This window comes from Colobus angolensis, unplaced genomic scaffold (genome assembly GCF_000951035.1).
Source record: "Colobus angolensis palliatus isolate OR3802 unplaced genomic scaffold, Cang.pa_1.0 Scaffold372, whole genome shotgun sequence".
In the NCBI taxonomy this organism is placed as follows: domain Eukaryota; kingdom Metazoa; phylum Chordata; class Mammalia; order Primates; family Cercopithecidae; genus Colobus; species Colobus angolensis.
In genome coordinates, this window is record NW_012117066.1 from 727,453 (window position 1) to 748,519 (window position 21,067).

At 42.9% G+C, this 21,067-nt stretch overlaps 1 protein-coding gene across 2 annotated transcripts in view; it reads left to right on the forward strand.

The window, feature by feature from the left end:
* Positions 1–21,067, forward strand: part of THSD4 (thrombospondin, type I, domain containing 4) — a 704,860-nt gene that overhangs the window by 633,688 nt on the left and 50,105 nt on the right. For both annotated transcript variants that reach the window (XM_011953812.1, XM_011953813.1), the window contains 2 exons: positions 17,461–17,636; positions 20,053–20,149. In XM_011953812.1, the coding sequence (XP_011809202.1) occupies positions 17,461–17,636; positions 20,053–20,149 (273 nt within the window). The remainder of the gene's footprint in view (positions 1–17,460; positions 17,637–20,052; positions 20,150–21,067) is intronic.

Sequence of the window (21,067 nt, forward strand, 5' to 3'; positions counted from 1 at the left end):
GAGGGATTGCATTGGGAGTTATACCTGATATAAATGACGAATTGATGGGTGCTGACGAGTTGAAGGGTGCAGCACACCAACATGACACAAGTATACATATGTAACAAACCTGCACGTTATGCACATGTACCCTAGAACTTAAAGTATAGTAATAAAAAAATAAATAAATAATTGATAGAACAAGTAGAGAACTTGACCTAACTGACATTTATACAACACTCCAACCAACAGCAGCAGAACACCTATTTGTTTCAAGCGTACATGGAACAGTCACTAAAATAAACTATATTCTGGGCCATAAAACAGACTTGAAAATTTTTAATATAGTTATAATATGAACGTCGCTTTTCCCATCATAATGGAATTTAACTGGAAATCAGTAACAGAAAGAGATCTAGAAAATCCCCAAATATTAAAAAAAAAAAAAATGAGAATGAGACAACAGACTTCTAAACAATCACTGAATTAAAGAGGAATTCTCACATCAACTTAGAAAATATTTTCAGCTGAATGAAAGTGAAAATACAGCATGTCAAAATGTATGGGATGCAGCTAAAGCAGTGCTTAGCAGAAATTTATGGCATTAAATGCTTATACTGGAAAAGAAGAAAGAGCTCAAATCAATAATGTAATGTTCAACCCTGAGAAACTAGGAAAAGAAGAACAAGTTAATCCCAAATCGTATTTCTTTGGATTTTGCTTTGCAGAAGGGAGAATTGCAGAAGGGAGGAAATAATAAAAATAAGAGCAGAAATCAGTGAAATTTAAGACAGAAAAACAATAGAGAAAATTAAGAAACAAAATACTTGTTCTTTGAAAATGTCAATAAAATTGATAAACCTCTATTCACAACCCTTTAACCTAGTACAACCCAACTATTCCTCAACGAGGGAATGGATGACCTAGGGTACATCCATGAAATGGAATACTACTCCAGCAATAAAAAGAATAAACCACTGATACACACAACATGGATTATTCTCAAATGCATTATGCTAAGTGGAGGAAGCCAGACTCAAAAGACCACATACTCTATACTTCCATTTGTTATGACATTCTGGAAAAGGCAAACCCATAGGTGTGGAGAACAGATCAGTGGTTATCAGGGACGAAAGGCTGGGGAAGGGGAATTTTTCAAGGACGTGACACTAATAAATTTTAAAACATCAAGTTTACATCTGTAGAAGTTGAATTAACTGTTGAATCAACATAATGCTATGATAATTGTTAATATTATGATCAATAATGAGGCAGCCCAGGCTTTTCAAACCAAGGTAACCTGGGAAGTTTAGTTCAAAAGGCTTTTGGGTAATGGTAGAAAACAGTGACTGGAGTCGTCTTAATCCAAGATGCCGCCATTGTAATCGTAGAACCCCGTATACTCTGGTCCCTCCCATTGGGCAGGACAGCTGCCACAGTGTCCTTGCCAAGCATTAAATTCCCCCTGTTCCAGGGCCATGTGGCTACCCTGTGGCCTTTAGGAACTGCCCTCAGGAACTGCCTTGGTCCTTCCTGCTGTTTTCCTAATGAGCTCCTAGTATCCTCTGCAGGGCCCCAGAGGCTGCTGTATGGAGGTCACTGTGCCCACATGGCCCTCTGCCCACACCTATGTTGCTGATTCTTTCAGCAGCTGTTGCCCCTTGGGGTTCTGAAAAAGAGACATAGTCTGGCTTACACAATCTTACAGCATCTTACGTTTTATTGATGTCATCCTCGAATGTCTCCCATCTAGCCTGGAAATAGATTTATATAAGGCTTCATTGTGATATTTCACAATCCCCTCCCATCACCGTGACAACCACAGTATCATTAGGGAGGAATCAGATGACTACTGTGAGCTTTGCCACCAATTTGGACATCAAAGTAGAATTTAGATATTAAGTCTCTCATCCTGCCTCTACCCCAGATAAATTCATTTCCAACTTCTGCCAAGCTACAGGGGTAATTTGAGCCATCTTAAATAATAGATTAGAAATGACTAAAGATAGTACACTAAAGGGAAAGCACTGATGTTTTAACAGGCCTAACTAGTTAAAAGGATTTGTAGATGGATGTGAAACCTAAAAAAATTGTACTGGACAATGTTTCAGAACCTGTGAGAAGCTGACTGTCCAGTTGCTCCCACACCTACTATCTTATTTCCTTGTTCCAATGTGGAGTAGAGGGCGGGCCATAGAACAAGACAAGCAGATATGGCGTCAAGTCATAGCTCCGATAGTTACTTACGGTGTGACTTTGGACAAAGTATCAGGTTGGTGCAATAGTTATTGCGGTTTTTGACATTACTTTTAATGGCAAAAACTGCAATTACTTTTGCACCAACCTTAATACTTAACTTTCCTGAACTTATTCTTCTCATCCACAAAACCCTGTCCCAGAGGATTATGAGATGAACATAGTTTATCTAAGCGCTGAAATGTAAGCTTCATGAGGGCAAGGATGTATGGTGGTTGTTGTGGGGGGTGGGGAGTCTGTTTTGCTCACTGCTACTATCCCCAGCACCTAAAACAGTGCCTGGCACATAGTAGGTGCTAAACTACTCTTTGTTGAATGACTAAAAATGCCTGGCAGGGTGGTGCAGGTATTGGGTGGACTTTTAGGATAGGTTAGGATAGGTTAATGGGTAAGCTCTTTAGGAGTGTCTATTGTACACGACTTACAAAATTTAAAAGCAGAATTAACAAAATTAAATATAGCTAAAAGGATGCTGAAGTTTTGCCTTGGCATTTTCTTTTCTTAAGATAATGCTGACCAGGCACAGTGCACTCCTGTAATCCCAACACTTCGGGAGGCCAAGGTGGGTGGATCACTTGAGATCAGGAGTTTGAGACCAGCCTGACCAACATGGTGAAACCCTATCTATCCTGAAAATACAAAATTAGCCAAGCGTGGTGACACATGCCTGTAATCCTAGCTACTCAGGAAGCTGAGGCAGGAGAATCGCTTGTGGAGGTTGCAGTGAGCCAAGATCATGCCATTGCACTCTAGCCTGGGCGACAAGAGCAAAAATCTGTCTCTACAAAAAAAAAAAAAAAAAAAAGATAATGCCTATATCCCATTTTTCATGTAGAAATAAGTTTTTGACTATTTTAAATAAGAATATCCCTATATGAGCATGCATATGTATTTGTGTGCCAGCATGCGCATGGATATTCAGAGAACATAGATTAGGTATCATACCCCTGATTCTTGCAGTTGCTTGTGTCTCATGTTCTCCATGTCTCTGGAACAGTGGTTACCAACTTGGGTATGCAACAGAATCACCAGGAAGGCTTGTTAAAACACATATTTCATGCTCCACTTCCAGAGACTGGTTCAGGAGGTCTAGGGTGGAGCTTAGGAATTTCCATTTCTAACAAGTTCTCAGATTTGCCAGATGATGCTGATGCTGCTGGTCCAGGGATCATGCTTTGAGGATCATGGCTCTAGAACTATGCCCTATGACCCTACTATCCTGCTAGGGTCCCTACTATCTCCTGGACCTTACTATCCCCTGGTGCTGAATACCACAAGTTGCAGCAACATTCTGCAAGGGGGGTTAATTCCATTCTGAGCTCCACCTTGCATTCCTTAACCCAGTTTGGAAATGGAATTAAAGCAGACAAGTAAAAAAAAAATATATCTATATTCTTGAGGTCTTCTTTGAGAGAGTACTTCCTGGGGAAAGAACAAAACTATTGCCCCTGAGAGACGTGTTGAGAGTGGAAAAAATCATGAAGCAATTACAGAGGGGTAGATTATAGATGAAACAAGAATGGCTGAATGCTGATAATTCTTGAAGCTTGGTGATGGGTACCTGAGAATTTATTATACTGTTTTGATTACTTTTAGTATATTTGACATTTTGCATTTTTAAAAAATGTTTTTAAGTAAAATAAAATTATAAAGGAACATGGCAGAAGATAGATGGAAGTACTATTTTCAGATTCTCTGGATGGATAGAGATAAACCCACTCCACCAGTGCCTCTTAGACTTTCCCATGAAGCCCTAGTAAAGGTAATACCTGGGAGTAAGGAGTTAGCCCAGGGTTCCTCTACCACAAGACCACAATTTCTTCAAATCTTGTGATTTATCTTCCAAATTTGATTTTGCATTCCAGCTGGTATCTATTTGATTTCACCTAAAAATAGACAAGTGGGACCTAATTAAACAAGAGCTTCTGCACAGCGAAAGAAACAGAGTAAACAGACAGCCTACAGACTGGGAGAAAATATTTGCCAACTATGCATCTGACAGAGGTCTGAGATCACAATCTATAAGGAATTTAAACAAATCACCAAGCAAAAGACAAACAACCCCATTTAAAAATGGGCAAAGGACATGAACAGACACTTCTCAAGAGAAAATATGCACACAGCCAATAAACTGCTCAATATCACTAATCATTAGAGAAATGCAAATCAAAACCACAATGAGACACCATCTCACACTAGTCAGAATGGCTATTACAAAAAGTCAAAAAATAACAGATGTTGGCAAGGTTGCAGAGAAGAAAGAACAATTATACACTGCTGGTGGGAATGTAAATTAGTTCAGCCACTCCATGTTTGGAGATTTCCCAAAGAACTTAAAACAGAACTACCTTCAACCCAGCAATCCTATTACTGGATATATACACAAAGGAATATAAATCATCCTACCAAAAAGACACATGCGCTCATATGTTCACTGCAGCACTGTTTACAGTAGCAAAGACATGGAATCAACCTAGAAGCCTATCAGCGGTGGATTGGATAAAGAAAATGTGGTACATACACACCATGGAATACTAAACAACCATAAAAAAGAGTGAGTTCATGCCCTGTGCGGCAACATGGACGCAGCTGGAGGCCGTTATCCTAAGCATATTAACGCAGGAACAGAAAATCAAATACCACATGTTCTCTCTTATAAGTGGGAGCTAAACGGAGTACACATGGACACAAAGAGGGGAACAGTAGATACAGGGGCCCTATTGGAAATGGAGAGTGAGAGGAGAGTGAGGATCGAAAAACTACTTACCAGGTGCTGTGGTCACTATTTTGGTCACGAAATATTTGTACTCCAAACCCCCACAACACGCAATTTACCCACATAACAAACCTGCACATGTACGCCCAATCCTAAAGTAAAAAGATGAAAAATAAATAAATACAAATAAAAATAATGTCTTGAATTGTTACTGTTACAGAAATGTCTCCTACCTGTTCAACTAGTGAGTGGTTGGACAAGCTGCCATTATTAGATACAAAACCCTTGTAACTCCAGAGACATAAGTGGTTCAGTCTTGCAGGCGTGTCGCATGTGAGAATCACAACTCGACACTCAAAATAATTAAACAGGAATATTTTTATGTACATCTGTTCCCAAAGGACATTAAAATTGATATTCAGTTTTTGCTTGGAGTTCTAATACTCAAAAACACCAAAGTTTGGGTTCATTTGTGTCTCTACAAAACCCTTATATTAAATTAGCATCTATGTACATCCTGTGTTTTTTAGGTTAACTACTTCTGCCATTAGCAGTTTGTTTGGTAGTCAGAAATGAATTTGTGCCGTCTTCTTGGAACCCATGGCGACAATGCCTTGTTGGTTATAACTCTGAATGGGTCATTTGAAATTCCCCTCACAATCTTGAATCTTTTCATTGGATTCAAGCTTATACTTCAAATTTCCTATTTTTAGTCACTAACTTTCAGATTTTTTTTTTTTTTTTGGAGACGGAGTCTCGCTCTGTCGCCCAGGCTGGAGTGCAGTGGCCGGATCTCAGCTCACTGCAAGCTCTGCCTCCCGGGTTTACGCCATTCTCCTGCCTCAACCTCCTGAGTAGCTGGGACTACAGGCGCCCGCCACCTCGCCCGGCTAGTTTTTTGTATTTTTTAGTAGAGACGGGGTTTCACCATGTTAGCCAGGATGGTCTTGATCTCCTGACCTCGTGATCCGCCCGTCTCGACCTCCCAAAGTGCTGGGATTACAGGCTTGAGCCACTGTGCCTGGCCAGATTTTTTTTTTTTTAATTACCCAAATTCCCAGCATTGAATGGGCTTTGGATTCTACAGTGCCTAGAACAGGAATGGAATTTAGATGTGTGTTTATATTTTTTTTAATGAGAGCAAGTAATTAGAACAGAATGTGGAAGCCATTGTGTGTATGTGTTTGTGTGTGTGTTGTAAAATCAAAGAAAGAACTATCCTATGTTGGTTCATAGTATAATAAAATTTAAAACATCAGCTGTCCCATGACATTGAGATCAACCCTTCCACTTACTCCCTAATGTCATCGCAATTTAGCCACAGATTTGGAGCTTAAGATTTGGAATTAGGCCCTGGTTTTTTGCTTGTTTGTTTGTTTTTTCCTCTATTTAGGATAGGTCTATTTAACACTGGCTTCAGATATTGGTGTTTCAGTCTGTTGCAAGCCAATCAAAACACCCATCACTCCATAACAGCCAAACATTCCAACCCTGAAGCAAGCACACACATGAATTAGATAATAGGGATGTGTATTAGTTACCTGTGGCTGCCATAACAAGATACCACAAACTGGGTGGATTAAAACATCAGAAATTCATTCTCTCATAGTTCTGGAGACCAGAATTCTGGAATCAAGGTGTCAGCAGGATTGGTTCCTTCCTGGGGGCTTAGAGCAAGAATCTGTTCCGTGACCCTCTATGAGCTTCTAGTGCTTGCTGGCAATCCTTGGCCTCCCTTGGCTTGTGGCTGCCTAACTCCAGCCCCAGCCTTCATTGTCATGTGGCATTCTCACTGTGTGTCTCTGTGCCTGTCCAAATTGCCTTCTTTTCTAAGGACACCAGTCATACTGGATTTAGGACCCACCCTAATGCAGCATGAGCTCATCTAAATAACATCTTCAAAGATCCTATTTCTAAATAAGGTCACATTCACAAGTTCTGGGTGGAGATGAATTTTGGGGGGACACCATTCAACCCAGTATAGGATATGTTTGGCCATGCAGTTACCACATAAAGAAGTAAATCCACACTACAGTGCAGTCGTGCTGTAGGATTGCACTGCAGTACTGTGCTATAATCGCACAGGAGTATTGATTGAATTCTTTTTGTTCACTAGTGAGTGGGTGGACAAGCTGCCATTATTAGATACATAACCCTTATAACTCCAGAGACATAAGTGGTTCAGTCTTGCAGTAGTATCGCATGCGAGAATCACAACTCAACACTCAAAATAATTAAACGGGAATTTTTTTGAATATTAGGATTCTACATGAGGAAAGTTCAGGATTCTATGTGAGTGATCAGAACATATGAGGAAAGAAGCATCCTGTATATACTGTTAGGGGGGAAGCCCCAAGAAGTGACACCTGTTTGGTGTCAAAATAGCCCTTCTTGCCAGGCATGATGGCTCACGCCTGTAATCCCAGCACTTTGGGAGGCCGAGGCGGGCAGATCATGAATGAGGTCAGGAAATCGAGATCATCCTGGCTAACACAGTGAAACCCCGTCTCTACTAAAAATAAAAAAAAAAAAAAAAAAATAGAGCACTTTCCTGTTTTATAGAGTGTGGTGTGTGTGTGTGTGTTGGTTTTGTTTTTTTGTAGTCTGATGACCAGTGCTTTAGATCATAGCTGACTGTACTTGTGGGCTGATGCCAGGCCAGCGAGTGGGCTGTCATCTTACCCAGCCATGGTGCACATCTGACCGCACATTGTGACCCTTCCACCCGACTTCCAGGGCCTTCCTCCCTCAAACCAAGTAGGTGTCACTTCTTGGGGCTTTCCCCCTTACAGTATATACAGGATGCTTCTTTCCTCGTGCGGTCTGATCACTCACATAGAATCCTGGACTTTCCTCATGTAGAATCCTAATATTCATCTCCATGAGATCACCACAGATGTCCTTCCTTGGGGACTTCTGGGGCTGACCTGACCAGGTGACCAGGAGGCATAAAGGCTGAATTCTGACCCCACCTCTGATATCTTATTTTTTAGACACCTCCAGTTTTCCCTCTCTGTGCTGGGAGGAAGATGCATTCTGGGAAGATGAGGCTGCAGTGAGCCGTGATCATGCCACTGCAAGCCAGCCTGGGCACCAGAGCGAGACCCTGTCTCAAAAAAAAAAGAAAAAAGACCCTGTCTCAAAAAAAAAAAAAGAAAAAAGGACTGCAAAAACTGGAATCTGAGTAATGGGAGAACAATTTCTTTTTTTAGAGGAGGGGATTGGGAAGCAACTACTTTGGGATGAGAAAGATATTAGGTTTCTCTTCTAGATAAATTGGGCTATAATGAGACCCACTGGCAAAATTAGCCTCCTGGAATTCCTTCTAAAGGGCAGACATAGTCCTTCCCTGCTCGTGGCAAGTGGACAGCTCAGCCTAAAGAGGGGAGCGTGGCCCAAGATGGCCACAGTTGCAGGGCTGGTTCTGTCCATGGGCTGGGAGAGGTATGGTAGGTACATGAGAACTGTTCATGGCATGAATGAACTTTGGGTATCACACGCTATTCATCTTCCTATTCAGCTGCCAGTGTAGGCTCCTAAAACCAGATCTCAGTTGTCATATCCTGATCAAAAATCTTTTAGGCATCCCAGTGCCCACAGTCAGCCCTCACAGTCTGCCCGATGTCTTCCATCCAAATTCATCTCCAAGGGCTCCCATCTATACACACTCCCAGCACCCCACAACTTCCCTTCTCCATCCTTCTAAGGTCATGCCCCCTCCTGCCTCTGCCTCTGTCCAGGCCATTCTTCAAGGCCCCCAATGCCCTTTCCTCATCCTCTGTCTGGTGACCCACTCCTCTCCTTGCAAATCTCTGCTCAAATGCCACCCCCTCTCTGAAAGCCTCTACATCTTGTGGAAATTTTACCAGCCTCTCCGGTCACGTTGTATTAGCATGTGTCTGACTGCTCCATGGACTCAGCTCCCGAAGTCACGGGCTGTACCTTTATAGCTCCCAGTACTTTTTTGACCAGTTTATTTTCTTATTATACCATAGGTGGGATCAATTTCATACAACATTATTTGAGGCTTAACCACACATAAACTTTCTTTAAAGTTAAACCACACAAATGTTCTTTAAAGTCAGTAAGTATTCAAAGGAAATTTGGAGTCAGAATAAATCAAGCCTAATATTTTAAAGAATGAGAATTAGATATACTTTGCTATAATTTAGCAATGAAATAAGAACAAAGCCTTGGCATTTCCCTTCATTCAAACCCCTTACAACCTGTGATTAGAGTGCCAAAGAGAAAGCCAGCCTTCTTTCTCTGATCCTCTCTGATTTTCAGTCCAAATGTATTACCTCATATTTTAGAAACTCACACAGGTTTGAGTCCATCCAAACTCAAAATACCAAAGTGAATCTGACTGAAAAAAAATTACTGTGTGATATCTGCGTATATTTGTTTAACAGAAACCATAATTTGAACATTACATCAAACTAGACTTGGTCTACCTAAGAAGAAATGTTTGCTTTTCTTTTAACAGAATTTTAATACATTACGCATGTGTTTGCCATTTTGGTCAGAAGGAAAGAAGGACATTTTGGAGATTAGAATTTTTAAACAGGAATGTCCAGATGGAAGCAGGACTCCTTGGTAGTCTATGGGTACCTTCTCAGAACAGTGTTTTAAACTCATAAAATAAAATATGGAAGAATACAAAGGAAACCAATTCTCTTGAAATACAATTATCAAAATATATATTTTTTGAGACCAGGTCTCACTCCGTCTCCCAGGCTGGAGTATGGTAGCACGATCTCAGCTCACTGCAGCCTCAACCCCCTGGGCTCAAGCAATCCTCCCACCTCAGCCTCCTAAGTAGATGGGACTACAGGTGTGTACCACTACACTTAGCTATTTTGTTAATTCTTTGTAGAGATGGAGTTTCTCCATGTTGCCCAGGCTGGTCTCAAACTCCTGCTCTCAAACCATCTGCCTGCCTCGGCCTCCCAAAGTGCTGGTATTATAAGCATGAGCCACTGCATTCGGCCATCAAAATACTCTTTAAAAAACAAATTTGCTATTTAATAATGTGGCTTTTTTTTCTTTTTCTTTTTCTTTTTCTTTTTTTTTTTTTTTTGAGACAGGGTCCCACTCTCAGGCTGGAGTACAGTGGTGCAATTACAGCTCACTGCAGCTTCAACCTCCTGGGCTCAAGGGACCTTCTTGCCTCAGCCTCCCAAGTAGCTGGGACCACAGGTGTGGACCACCACACCTGGCTAATTGTTCTACTTTAGATAGAGACAAGGTCTCCCTATGTTGCCCAGGCTGGTCTTAAACTCCTGGGCTTAAAGGATCCACCCACCTAGGCCTCTCGAAGTGCTGGGATTACAGGCATGAGGCGCTGTGCCCAGCCATGTGCTTCTTTAACATTAAAATAGGAGACCTCCTAGAGGATCTAATAATTATCATAATTTCAAAATAGTTATGAGTTCTTAAATAATATTTCAAAATATCAGTAACTTCTGTAATGTCCCATGAATATCTATGTGATTTCTGTCGATGATAGAGTCACAGTCCTGCATACTATTATGGTTGTTACCTACACTCATAATAAAACCAAATGCTAAATTTCAATTGAAGGTTAGTGAAAAGAAAGATGAAATTCACAGAACCTTCCAAGGCAGTATAAGAAGAGTTGTATTTCATTTTCAGGGTATCCACATTAGCTCACACATTCTGAGACCCATTTGGGTTCATGCCCGTGTGTGGAATTCCGTGGACGCTCATATTTTAGACCAGAAATGGCAAAGAAGCCAGGCTTCCAACCTCCAGCTGGCATTGTACTGGTGGCCAGTGATGTCCGACCACTTCAGTATTGTTTGTTCGGCTACTTAGCGTGATTTCCAAGAACTGCTGAAACATTATAAAACTTGGGATTTGTTGCTAGGAGAAACTTTTTTTTATTTTTTATTTTTTATTTTTTAGCTAACCTATCTCCCAGCCAGAAACTAGGAAGAACTTCACCTTCATTTCTCAAAGGAGGAAACAGACGTCTAGATCATAGTCATGTGTCCGCTGTGAGGAAACCAGCTTCTTTATTTTGGTTGTAGGAACAAGTGGTTGGGTCATCATCACAATGGGCATTAAGATTATAGGATTATGACCAGGCATAGTGGCTCACACCTGTAATCCCAGCACTTTGGGATGCCGAGGCAGGCGGATCACTAGAGGTCAGGAGTTTGAGACTAGCCTGACCAACATGGTGAAACCCCATCTCTATTAAAAAATACAAAAACAAAGACTGGGCGTGCTGGCTCACCCCGGTGCCTGTAATCCCAGCACTTTGGGAGGCCGAGGCAGGCAGATCACAAGGTCAAGAGATCGAGATCATCCTGGCCAATATGGTAAAACCCTGTTTCTACTAAAACTACAAAAATTAGCTGGGCGTGGTGGCGCCTATAGTCCAGCTACTCGGGAGGCTGCGACGGGAGAATCGCTTGAACCCGGGAGGCAGAGGTTGCAGTGAGCCAAGATTGAGCCACTGCACTCCAGCCTGGCGACAGAACGAGATTCTGTCTAAAAAAAAAAAAAATTAGCCGGGTGTGGTGGCACACGCCTGTAATCCCAGCTACTCAAGGGGCTGAGGCAGGAGAATTGTTTAAACCCAGGAGACAGAGGCTGCAGTGAGCTGAAATCGTGCCACTGCACTCCAACCTGAGTAACAGAGTGAGACCCTGTCTCAAAAAACACCTAAATACATAAAAGATTATGGGATTAAAGTATATGATAATCAGGGCTTGCATATATAAGCTCTTGTTACCTGAATCTTGGAGAATGGCATTGTTGGTACCCACAGTTTAAGCTAAAAATATTTGCCCAGCACCAAAACTGGAATAAGGGGCCAGGCATGATGGCTCACACCTGTAATCCCAGCACTTGGTGAGGCCAAGGCAGGAGGATTCCTTGAGCCTAGGAGTTCGAGGTTACAGTGAGCTATAATGGTGCCACTGCACTCCAGCCTGGGTGACAGACTGAGACCCTGTCTCAAAAAAAAAAAAAAAAAGGAATAAAACCCAAATGTCAAATGAAAGTGAAGGTATCTTTATATTGACATAGCTATGAGGTTGCCCTTCAAAAAGACTTTGTTAAAGCTTGACCTTCGGTGAACACAGCCTCTAGCAAAAGCCCGGAGCCACCTGCACCCTTTTGTGAGGTAGTTCTGGATGCCATTCCTAGCCCTGGAACTGCTTGCAGGCATATCAATTGTAGCCACAGCTGTTTTTGATATGCAAGGCCAGATGGGGGCTAGTTTTTGAGCTGTTTCAGAAGCCAATTCATGGACCTATGGAATCAGGACCACATTTGCTAATAATCTGTTATGGCATTTTAAAAATTATTTGCTATTGTATGATTCAAGATTAACCCAAACCTTTAGAGGGAATGGGTGAGTAAAAGTAATAGATGGTAAAAAAGATTCAAGGTCCCAATTTTTAATCTCATAGGGAGGTCCTTGCAGATTCCTCCTGTGCAGTCTTTCAAATGGTTCTTTAATTTTAGTTACCAGATGATAACCTCTTCTACGATATTCCCATTAAAAGCAATAAAATCGTAGCCAGAACCTACCTCAATTCTGCATTTTTGATATTGTGAATGGGATTGTAAGAAGAAGCTATAAAAAAGAGAAAATACCTTTCACAAGTATTTCTGCTTGTACCATGTCCGTCATATTGATTCAAAATGTTTACACTTTAAAGAAGGTAATACATGCGTATGGTAAAACAAATTGTAAATGGCAGTAAAAAGATATCAAATGAGAAATAAATGTCTCGCTTCTCATCTCGCATCCCAACATAAAGCCCAGTTCCTGTCCTAAATGTTAATAGTTTTATGACTAACCTTCTCTAAACATTTGATGTATATATCTTACATCTATTCTTTTATTTAAAAGTGTGCATCAACAGGATTGTACCTAACACACTGTTGTGAATTTTTGTTTCTTTCACAAATGTATCATGGAATTCTTTCCATACCCACACACACCGAACTAGCTCATTCTTTTTCGAGTCACTTGGTGTTCCATTGTGTGGACAGCCAGTGTTACAACCATCTTAAGCAATGTTCTATGGATGGACATTTAGGTGAGTTTTTTTTTTCTCTATTTTAAAAAAATCGGCAGATAATATCCTTGTTACAAACATTTTTGTATACTTACAGAAGTCTCTCTCTCAAGTAGTTTCCTAGAAGTAGAGATTTGGGGTCCGGGTGTATGGGCATTTAAAGTTTTAGCCGTGTAATCAAATTGCCCTCCAACATGGTTGAGTCTGTTTACATTCCCACCAGCAATGCCATGGATATTTGCTTGCTTACCCTCCTGGCAATATTTGCAATATTAAATGTTTGCTAATTTGGATGGTCAGGATGATCCCACTGTGGCTTTGATTTTCATTTCTTGAATTATAAGTAAGGCAAAGCATCTTTTCATTTGCTTATGGAGTACTTGTACTTGGTTTTCTGTGAATTGCCTATTTATTATTCTTTGCTTCTCTGTTGTGCTATTTGCCCTTGTCTGCTGTGTAAACATTCAGTTCCTACTACATGGCAACCACTGTGCTAGACTCTTAAACTGTAATGGTGATGAAATCTTTTGGAGCTGGCAGTGTATTAGGAGACAAAGATTGATCAAATAATTCTCTCAGTAAGTGTATGGACAAACACTTAATTAAATGCCTTGAAAGAAAGGTTCTTGCAGCTCTTAGACCATGGCAGGGAAGAGAAGGGCCTGGACTGGGTGTGGGAGAAGACTGCCCTGGAAAAATGGACATCTAAAGAATGAATCGGGCCAGGCGCAGTAGCTTACACCTGTAATCCCAGCACTTTGGGAGGCCAAGGCAGGAGGATTGCTTGAGCTTAGGAATTCAAGACCCAGCCTGGGCAACATGGTGAAACCCCTATCTCTACAAAACATACAAAAATTAGCCAACTCTGTTGGTGTGCACCTGTGGGAAGCTGAGGCAGGAGCATTGCTTGAGCCTGGGAGGAGGACGTTGCAGTGAACAGTAAGCCATGATCGTGCCACTGCATTCCAGCCTGGAAGGCAGGAGTGAAACCTTGTCTTAAAAAAAAAAAAAAAGAGAGAGAGAGAGAGAAGAAGAAGAATGAATGAATGAATGAATAGGGCTTGGAGTTGAGGGAGGAGCATTTCTGGAAGAAGGGACAGCACTGTGGAGGGAAGATGATGTTGTAGGTGGGCTAAAAGAAGGCCCAGGAGGCACAGAGAGAAGAACAGTGATGCAAGATGAGGCTGGGCTGCAGCATCTGGGGGAGGAGGCCTCTATGGTGGGATACATATATATATATATATATATTTTTTTTTTTTTTTTTTTTTGAGACGGAGTCTTGCTCTGTCAGCCAGGTTGGAATGCAGTGGCTTGATCTCGGCTCACTGCAAGCTCCGCCTCCCAGGTTCATTCTCCTGCCTCAGCCTCCCAAGTAGCTGGGACTACAGGCGCCCACCACCATGCCCGGCTAATTTTTTGTATTTTTAGTAGAGACGGGGTTTCACCATGTTAGCCAGGATGGTCTCGATTTCCTGATCTTGTGATCCGCCTGCCTCAGCCTCCCAAAATGCTGGGATTTTGAGCCATCGTTGGTGATCTAATCTACATTCTGAAAACATTCTAACTGAACAGAAGAGAAACAGGAAGATCAATTAGAAGATATTTTATTAGTCCAGATGAGATCTCATGGTAGCCTGACCCTGGATCATGGCAGTGGACATGAAGAGAGGCGGAGGTGGTTAAATAAGATTTGATAATGGGTTAGCTTTCGGGGGATAGGAAGAGAGGAGATATCCAGGATGATTCCTGGGTTTGTGATTACATGGATGGTGGTACCATTTACTGAGATAAGAAACACTGAGGCTGGGGTTGGCTGGGTTCAGCCTTAGACAAGACATCTGACTGAAGCTGGCAAGGAGGTAATTACATATGAAATTCTAAGGGCAGAGGCAAAGTTTGGCCTGTCGACATAAATTTGTGAGTCATTCATGTATGGTAGTTGAAATCATGGTCCTAGGAAACTGCTCATTAAAGGAATACAGTGCCTGAAGCAGGTCTACTCATTCCTTAAGAAATTCTGATATTTAATAGCCAGGTAGAGAAAGATGAGACAGAAAAGAAAACAGAAATGAGCAGCCTGAGAGCAGGAGGAAAGCAAGGGGAGTGTGGTGTCCCAGAAGCCAGGGGGAGAGTTTCAGATAGGATGGAATAGTGCCAAGTGCTGCCAAGACATCTGAAAAGAAGAGGCCTGGGAAACACCCATTGGATGTAGCCACGTGGGGGTCTTGGTGACACTAATTTTAAATTTCCTCAATGGAGTGATAGGGGCAGGAGCCAGATTGGAGATGGTTAAGGAATTAGTGGGAAGTGAGAAAATGGTAGATATTGTATGGACCACTGCTGGGCTCCCCCTGCAGACTCCACACTGGGCTGGCTGGTGCCATGGATGCAGGGAGGGCAAAGCTGCAGACGTTTCACTACTGAGTTACACTCAATTCAGCTTATTGAGTGGCAAAAAAGGGTCAAGGGTAGAAAATGAGGAAGAATAGATTTGGGGCTAGTCTTTATGAAGAACCACACTTCTTCAAAAGTGATCCGGCTGGGCACAGTGGCTCACACCTGTAATCCCAGCACTTTGGGAGGCTGAGGCGGGCAGATCATCTGAGGTCAGGAGTTCAAGACCGGCCTGACCAACATGGTGAAATCCTGTCTCTACTAAAATATAAAAATTAGCAGAGCATGGTGGCGGGTGCCTGTAATCTTAGCTACTCGGGAGGCTGAGGCAGGAGAATCGCTTGAACCTGGGAGGCGGAGGTTGCAGTGAGCCGAGATCGCACCATTGCACTCCAGCCTGGGCAACAAGAGTGAAACTCCATCTCAAAAAACAAAGGACCTTCTCTAAACCAGTCCTCCATTGGCTTGTGGGTTTCCAGGTGCCAAGGGTAGCTGAAAAAGTTCTATTTCCAGATGCCACCCTTTCTTCTCCTGTGAACTCCAACACCTTGTTCCTTGCCCCCTTCTCCTTTCATACCACCTTCGTGAGTACAGACTCGAAATCACAGGTCTGACCCCGATGGGCCTCATGAACTTGAACAAGTTCCCTCCCATCTCTGAGCCACTCTAAAAAATGGGGATTATAACATCTGCTCTTCAATGTTGTGATGATTAAGTTTGACAGTGCATGTGGGGTATCTAACACTACCCACAGCCTCAGATGCTCAGGAAGTCAGAAAGGTCATAGAAATGAATGAAGCTGACCAGGTAAGGAGAAAATCATGTGACCCTTTTGGCTTTAGCTTTGCCACTTGTACTAGACAGGTAAGTAGAGAGAATTATAAGAAAAATTCTGGGCCAGGCACAGTGACTAACACCTGTAATCCCAGCACTTTGGGAGGCTGAGGCAGGCGGTTCGCTTGAGCTCAGGAGTTTGAGACCAGCCTGGGCAACATGGCAAAACCCCATCTCTTAAAAAAAATTAATAATAATAATATATATATATATCACACATCTCTTTATATATATATATATATATATATAAAACAAACACACACACACACACACACACACACACACACACATATACACACAGATTAGCCAGGTGTGGTGCGTGCCTGTAGTCCCAGCTACTCAGAAGGCTGAAGCAGGAGGATTCCTTGAGCCCAGGAGGTTGAGGCTGCACTGAGCCAGGATGACACCACTGCACTCCAGCCTGTGTGATAGAGCAAGACCCTGTCTCAAAAAAAAGGTGGGGTGGGGGGGAGAAAAAATTGGATAAGAAAAAGAACAACGGAAGTATTATAAATGATATAAATCACCCATATTCACAAATAAAGGGGTAATAAACTGAGACTTAGCCTCAGTGTTGGGGGGCAACAGGGAGGGGTGAGGACTGGGGCAAATCAGAGCATATAGGGCCCATCAGAGAGGAGCAGCCATCCTGGGCTCCAGCCGATTACTGCGACGAGGGAGTGTGAAGCCAATGTTAACATGTCTTCCTGGTTTATAAGAGAAGCCAGAACTCTAAATTTTTTATGTGAAATATTTCAATTCTTAAATTTGGGCTCAGTTATTTTTTTTAATAACACCAGAGAAGCCAAACTAAACCCATCTATGGGCCAAAATCAGCTCGTGGGCTGCCAATGTGCAACCTCTCACTTAGATAATGGTATATAATATAAATCCGTTTCCCTTCCCCCCTTTTTTCTCTTCCTCCTCTTTCTCCTTTCCCTCCCAGCTTCCACATCCTTTTCACCTAAGCAGCCCCCACCCTGCATTTCTATACTAAGTCCAAGTGATAGAAGGGATTAGAGTGGGTTGAAGAAGTGATGAAGCCCAAGGCAATGTCATCTAGATGCCTAATGGTGCCCCAGGGCCTGGATCACTGCCTGGCACATAGTGGATCCTAACAAAAACCTTGATGAATGAAGAAGCCAGAAACTAGGGGAGTCAGTTCTGTTTCTTGTGCACACCCTGGGCTTACCCGAAGAACTGTCTCATTTTTCTCAACAGCCTTGCGAAGTCGTTCTGGACGCTCCATCATCAATGGGAACTGGGCAATTGATCGACCAGGAAAATACGAGGGCGGAGGGACCATGTTCACCTACAAGCGTCCAAATGAGATTTCGAGCACTGCTGGAGAGTCCTTTTTGGCCGAAGGTCCCACCAATGAGATCTTGGATGTCTACGTGAGTTTGGATGTTTCTGGACTGTTCTTTGGATTTTGAATCTTGTCACTTCAAATGAACATACTCTGAACAAATAAGCAACAAATCATTGCCCATACTCAGTAAAAACCCTTTGAGCAGAGCCTGTTGGAGGCACCCCTTGAATGCTTGGCATTTATCTTTGCCTTTACTTCTGAATGGGCCTAGCTCATAGAAACCTCCAACTCCACCAGATGCTTATTACCTTCGGAGTTTATTGACCCAGTAAAACCAACTTTACTTGTTGAACCAAATCAGAGGCAAAACCTGCCCTTTATTTCACGAGCATTGGATCTCCTCCAGGCACTTTCCTTATAATGCTAATTTGGCATGTTTTCTTTTTATGGCAAAAGAAAGCAAGAGCCTAAAGGAAGGCAGGACCGCTCCCAGCTCCCAGCCCTGTTCAAACTCTGAGAGCAAATGAAGAAAAGACAGCTCCAGGGCCCTCCAGATGAAACAATAAAGCTCAGAGTCACAGTAGAGAGGTTTACTAGAAGCTCCCTGCTTCATAGACGACAAAACCTTAATTTATTTTAGGTGAAACTGAAATATTAAATTGCTCAAGAGTTTTAAATGGTCTTTATGTTTTAGGAAACCGCTAGAATCCAGTCTTCTTAAAAGATCAGGAAATAAAGGGTGATAAGAAATAAAAGCTTGAACTGACATTTGGATAAAAAGAATGAGATCACCCATGAGTATACACATTCTTTCTGTCCCCAAAGCTAAGCTGATTAACATATTTGCTGTGTCAGAATTTTAGAAATATTATTAATTGCATTGTCATTACTTCTCCACCCACACAGGGTTCTATGTCCTTTCCTCTTGGGCCTAGTGGATTCGAAATTACAAAGGAAGTCTTGTTGTAGATTTTGGATTTTTTTTTAGACTGTCCAGTTGGTTGGTTGACTGTGAATCCATTTCAAATGGCATCAGAGGTAAAAATTCAGGTTGTTAAAGGCCTACCGTGGGTGGTCTAGGAATGGAAGCCAACAGCAATTTCATAAACGGGACAAGGTTTTGCACCGGCAGAATGCTCAGGCAGAAGAGGCACTGGAGAGGGAGGGAGGATTTCCAGCTGCAGACCGAGAGGAAGATTGTGTGAAAAGGGAGTAAGGGGATGAGGGATACACAGCAGGAAACTGAGGTCACACAACTGTGTCCCTCGGGATTCAGTGCCCACCGCCATGTTTCTGCAACGCCGATGGTTTGATATTGGTTCTTGGGTAGGAGAATCCCAGGGGTTCTCAGGTCTGCCTTTCTGTGGGTGACTTATAAAATGAAGACCCATTTCGTCAGTAGGGAGTGGGTAAGAGGAAGTGGGTAAGGGAGTGGTAAACAGGAAGAACAGACACAGGACCCACTATGCAGGAGAGACTCAGAGATGCTTCTAGCTGGAAAGGATCTTTGAGAGCGACATGATTCTGACCTCTTCCTTTCCCAAGGAGGAAATCAAAAACTGCGGGGCAAAGGGGCTTGCTCTAGGTTACACAGCTGGTCAGCAGGAGAGCTGCTTTGTAAAGCAGCGGAGACAGAGACATCAAACCTGACCGTGTCTCCTTGCACAGCTCGTATTTACACTGTGGGTTCTCATTCTGCTGCTCGGTTTAGCCCACCACCCTGCTTCCCATCGGGAAAGCCATGGGCAGCAAGGGCTGTGTGCTCAAAATCCGATAAGGAGGGACGTTTTCTGTTGGGCCATGCTCATTTAATAAGTTTTCAGCCCAGTCAATGTTCAGCTGCTGACTTCCACAGCCCTATGTAGATTCCTGCTTGCTGTCCTATTTTTGTCATCATTCCTAAGAGGATATGACCCAGCAAGATTTGGGTCCCTTCTACCTGCTTTCCTGACCCCATTTCTTTGTGTTTCTGGGGCTTTCCGTGAATGAGAGGGAGAGACCTGGGGGCCAGCCTCACCAGCCAGGTCGAGAACTTTGAAGGAACCTCAAGGATCCCGGGATGACTCTGTCCAGAAGGTCTGCTGCTTGTTTGCATGACTTTATCGCGCCACCTAGTGTTAAAACAGGTCTCCTGCAATGTACACGTATTTATCTGTGTTGGACGTTTCGAGAGCACTGAGCAAAATCTAAGGACAGAAAGGTTCTGCTACCATTGCTCCATCTTCTCCTTTGGAGTTTAGAAAATCTTGACTCTTAGCTTGCTTTTCTTCTGATTTGCTCGGCCTAAGTTCTTCATTCTTCAAAAGTAAGTGACAAAAAGCCATCTGGAAATAACTTCGTTTAATCTGCCACAGGTTCACTGATGTTACTAGATGCATTACTAGAGTGAACCAATCCAGTCATTTATCAGTAGTTCTGCAAATGCCACTGAAACCCAAGCCAGCAGGAGAAAGGGTGTGAGTACGTGCCAAGTGCAGTAACACTGATTTTTGTGTCAGCAGATGATACACCAGCAGCCAAACCCAGGCGTGCACTACGAGTACGTGATCATGGGGACCAATGCCATCAGCCCCCAGGTGCCACCCCACAGGAGACCAGGTAGAATCCCTTGTCTTGTGGCCAGGGACTCTGGTCATTTCCTTGTAAAGCCTTCTCTCTCTCTCTCAATTCTTGTGCATCCAACACAGAAAAAATCCAGGGACACATATTTCAAAGCCAAGGGGCCTTGACATTGGAGCAGGCTTCACCATTTGTCTGAGCCTTGAAACTGTTTCATTTACTCGATTCAAAAATGGCATGAGCATCTTGGGTCTGCCCTGCCAGTTCAACATTTGAAATGCTTTATACTAGTTTCCAGGCCGGGCACGGGGGCTCATGCCTATAATCCTAGCACTTTGGGATCTAGCAGATGGACCGCTTGGACCCGGGGGTTCGAGACCAGCCTGGTTTTGTAGAAACCCCTGTCTCTACAAAACAAAATATAGAAATGAGCCAGACATGGTGGTGTGTGCCTACCATCCCAGCTACTCAGGAGGCTGAGGTGGGAGAATCATCTGAGCCCAAGGAGGTTGGGGCTGCAGTGAGCTGTGATCGCGCCACTGCACTCCAGCCTGGACAACAGAGTGAGACCCTATCTCAAAATTAAGAAAAAACAATTCACATTTACTCTCTTAAAGTTCTGGAGGTTAGAAGTATGAAATGGGTTTCACTTGGACAAAATGAAGGTGTCATCAGGGCCACTCTCTCTCCGGAGGCTCTAGGAGAGAACCCACTTCCTTGCCTTTTCCGACTTCTAGGAGCCACTTGCCTTCCTTGGTTCCTGGCCCCTTCCTCCACCTTCAAAGCCATCAGGGCGGCACTTTCAGATCTCTCTCTGACCCTGGCCTCATCACATCTCCTCTCTGACTCATCTTCCTCTCTCTTTCCTTTATAAGGACCCTTGAGATTATACTGGGCCCACCCAAGTCATCCAGGATAATCTCTCCTTCTCAAAATCTATAATTTAGTCTCACCTGC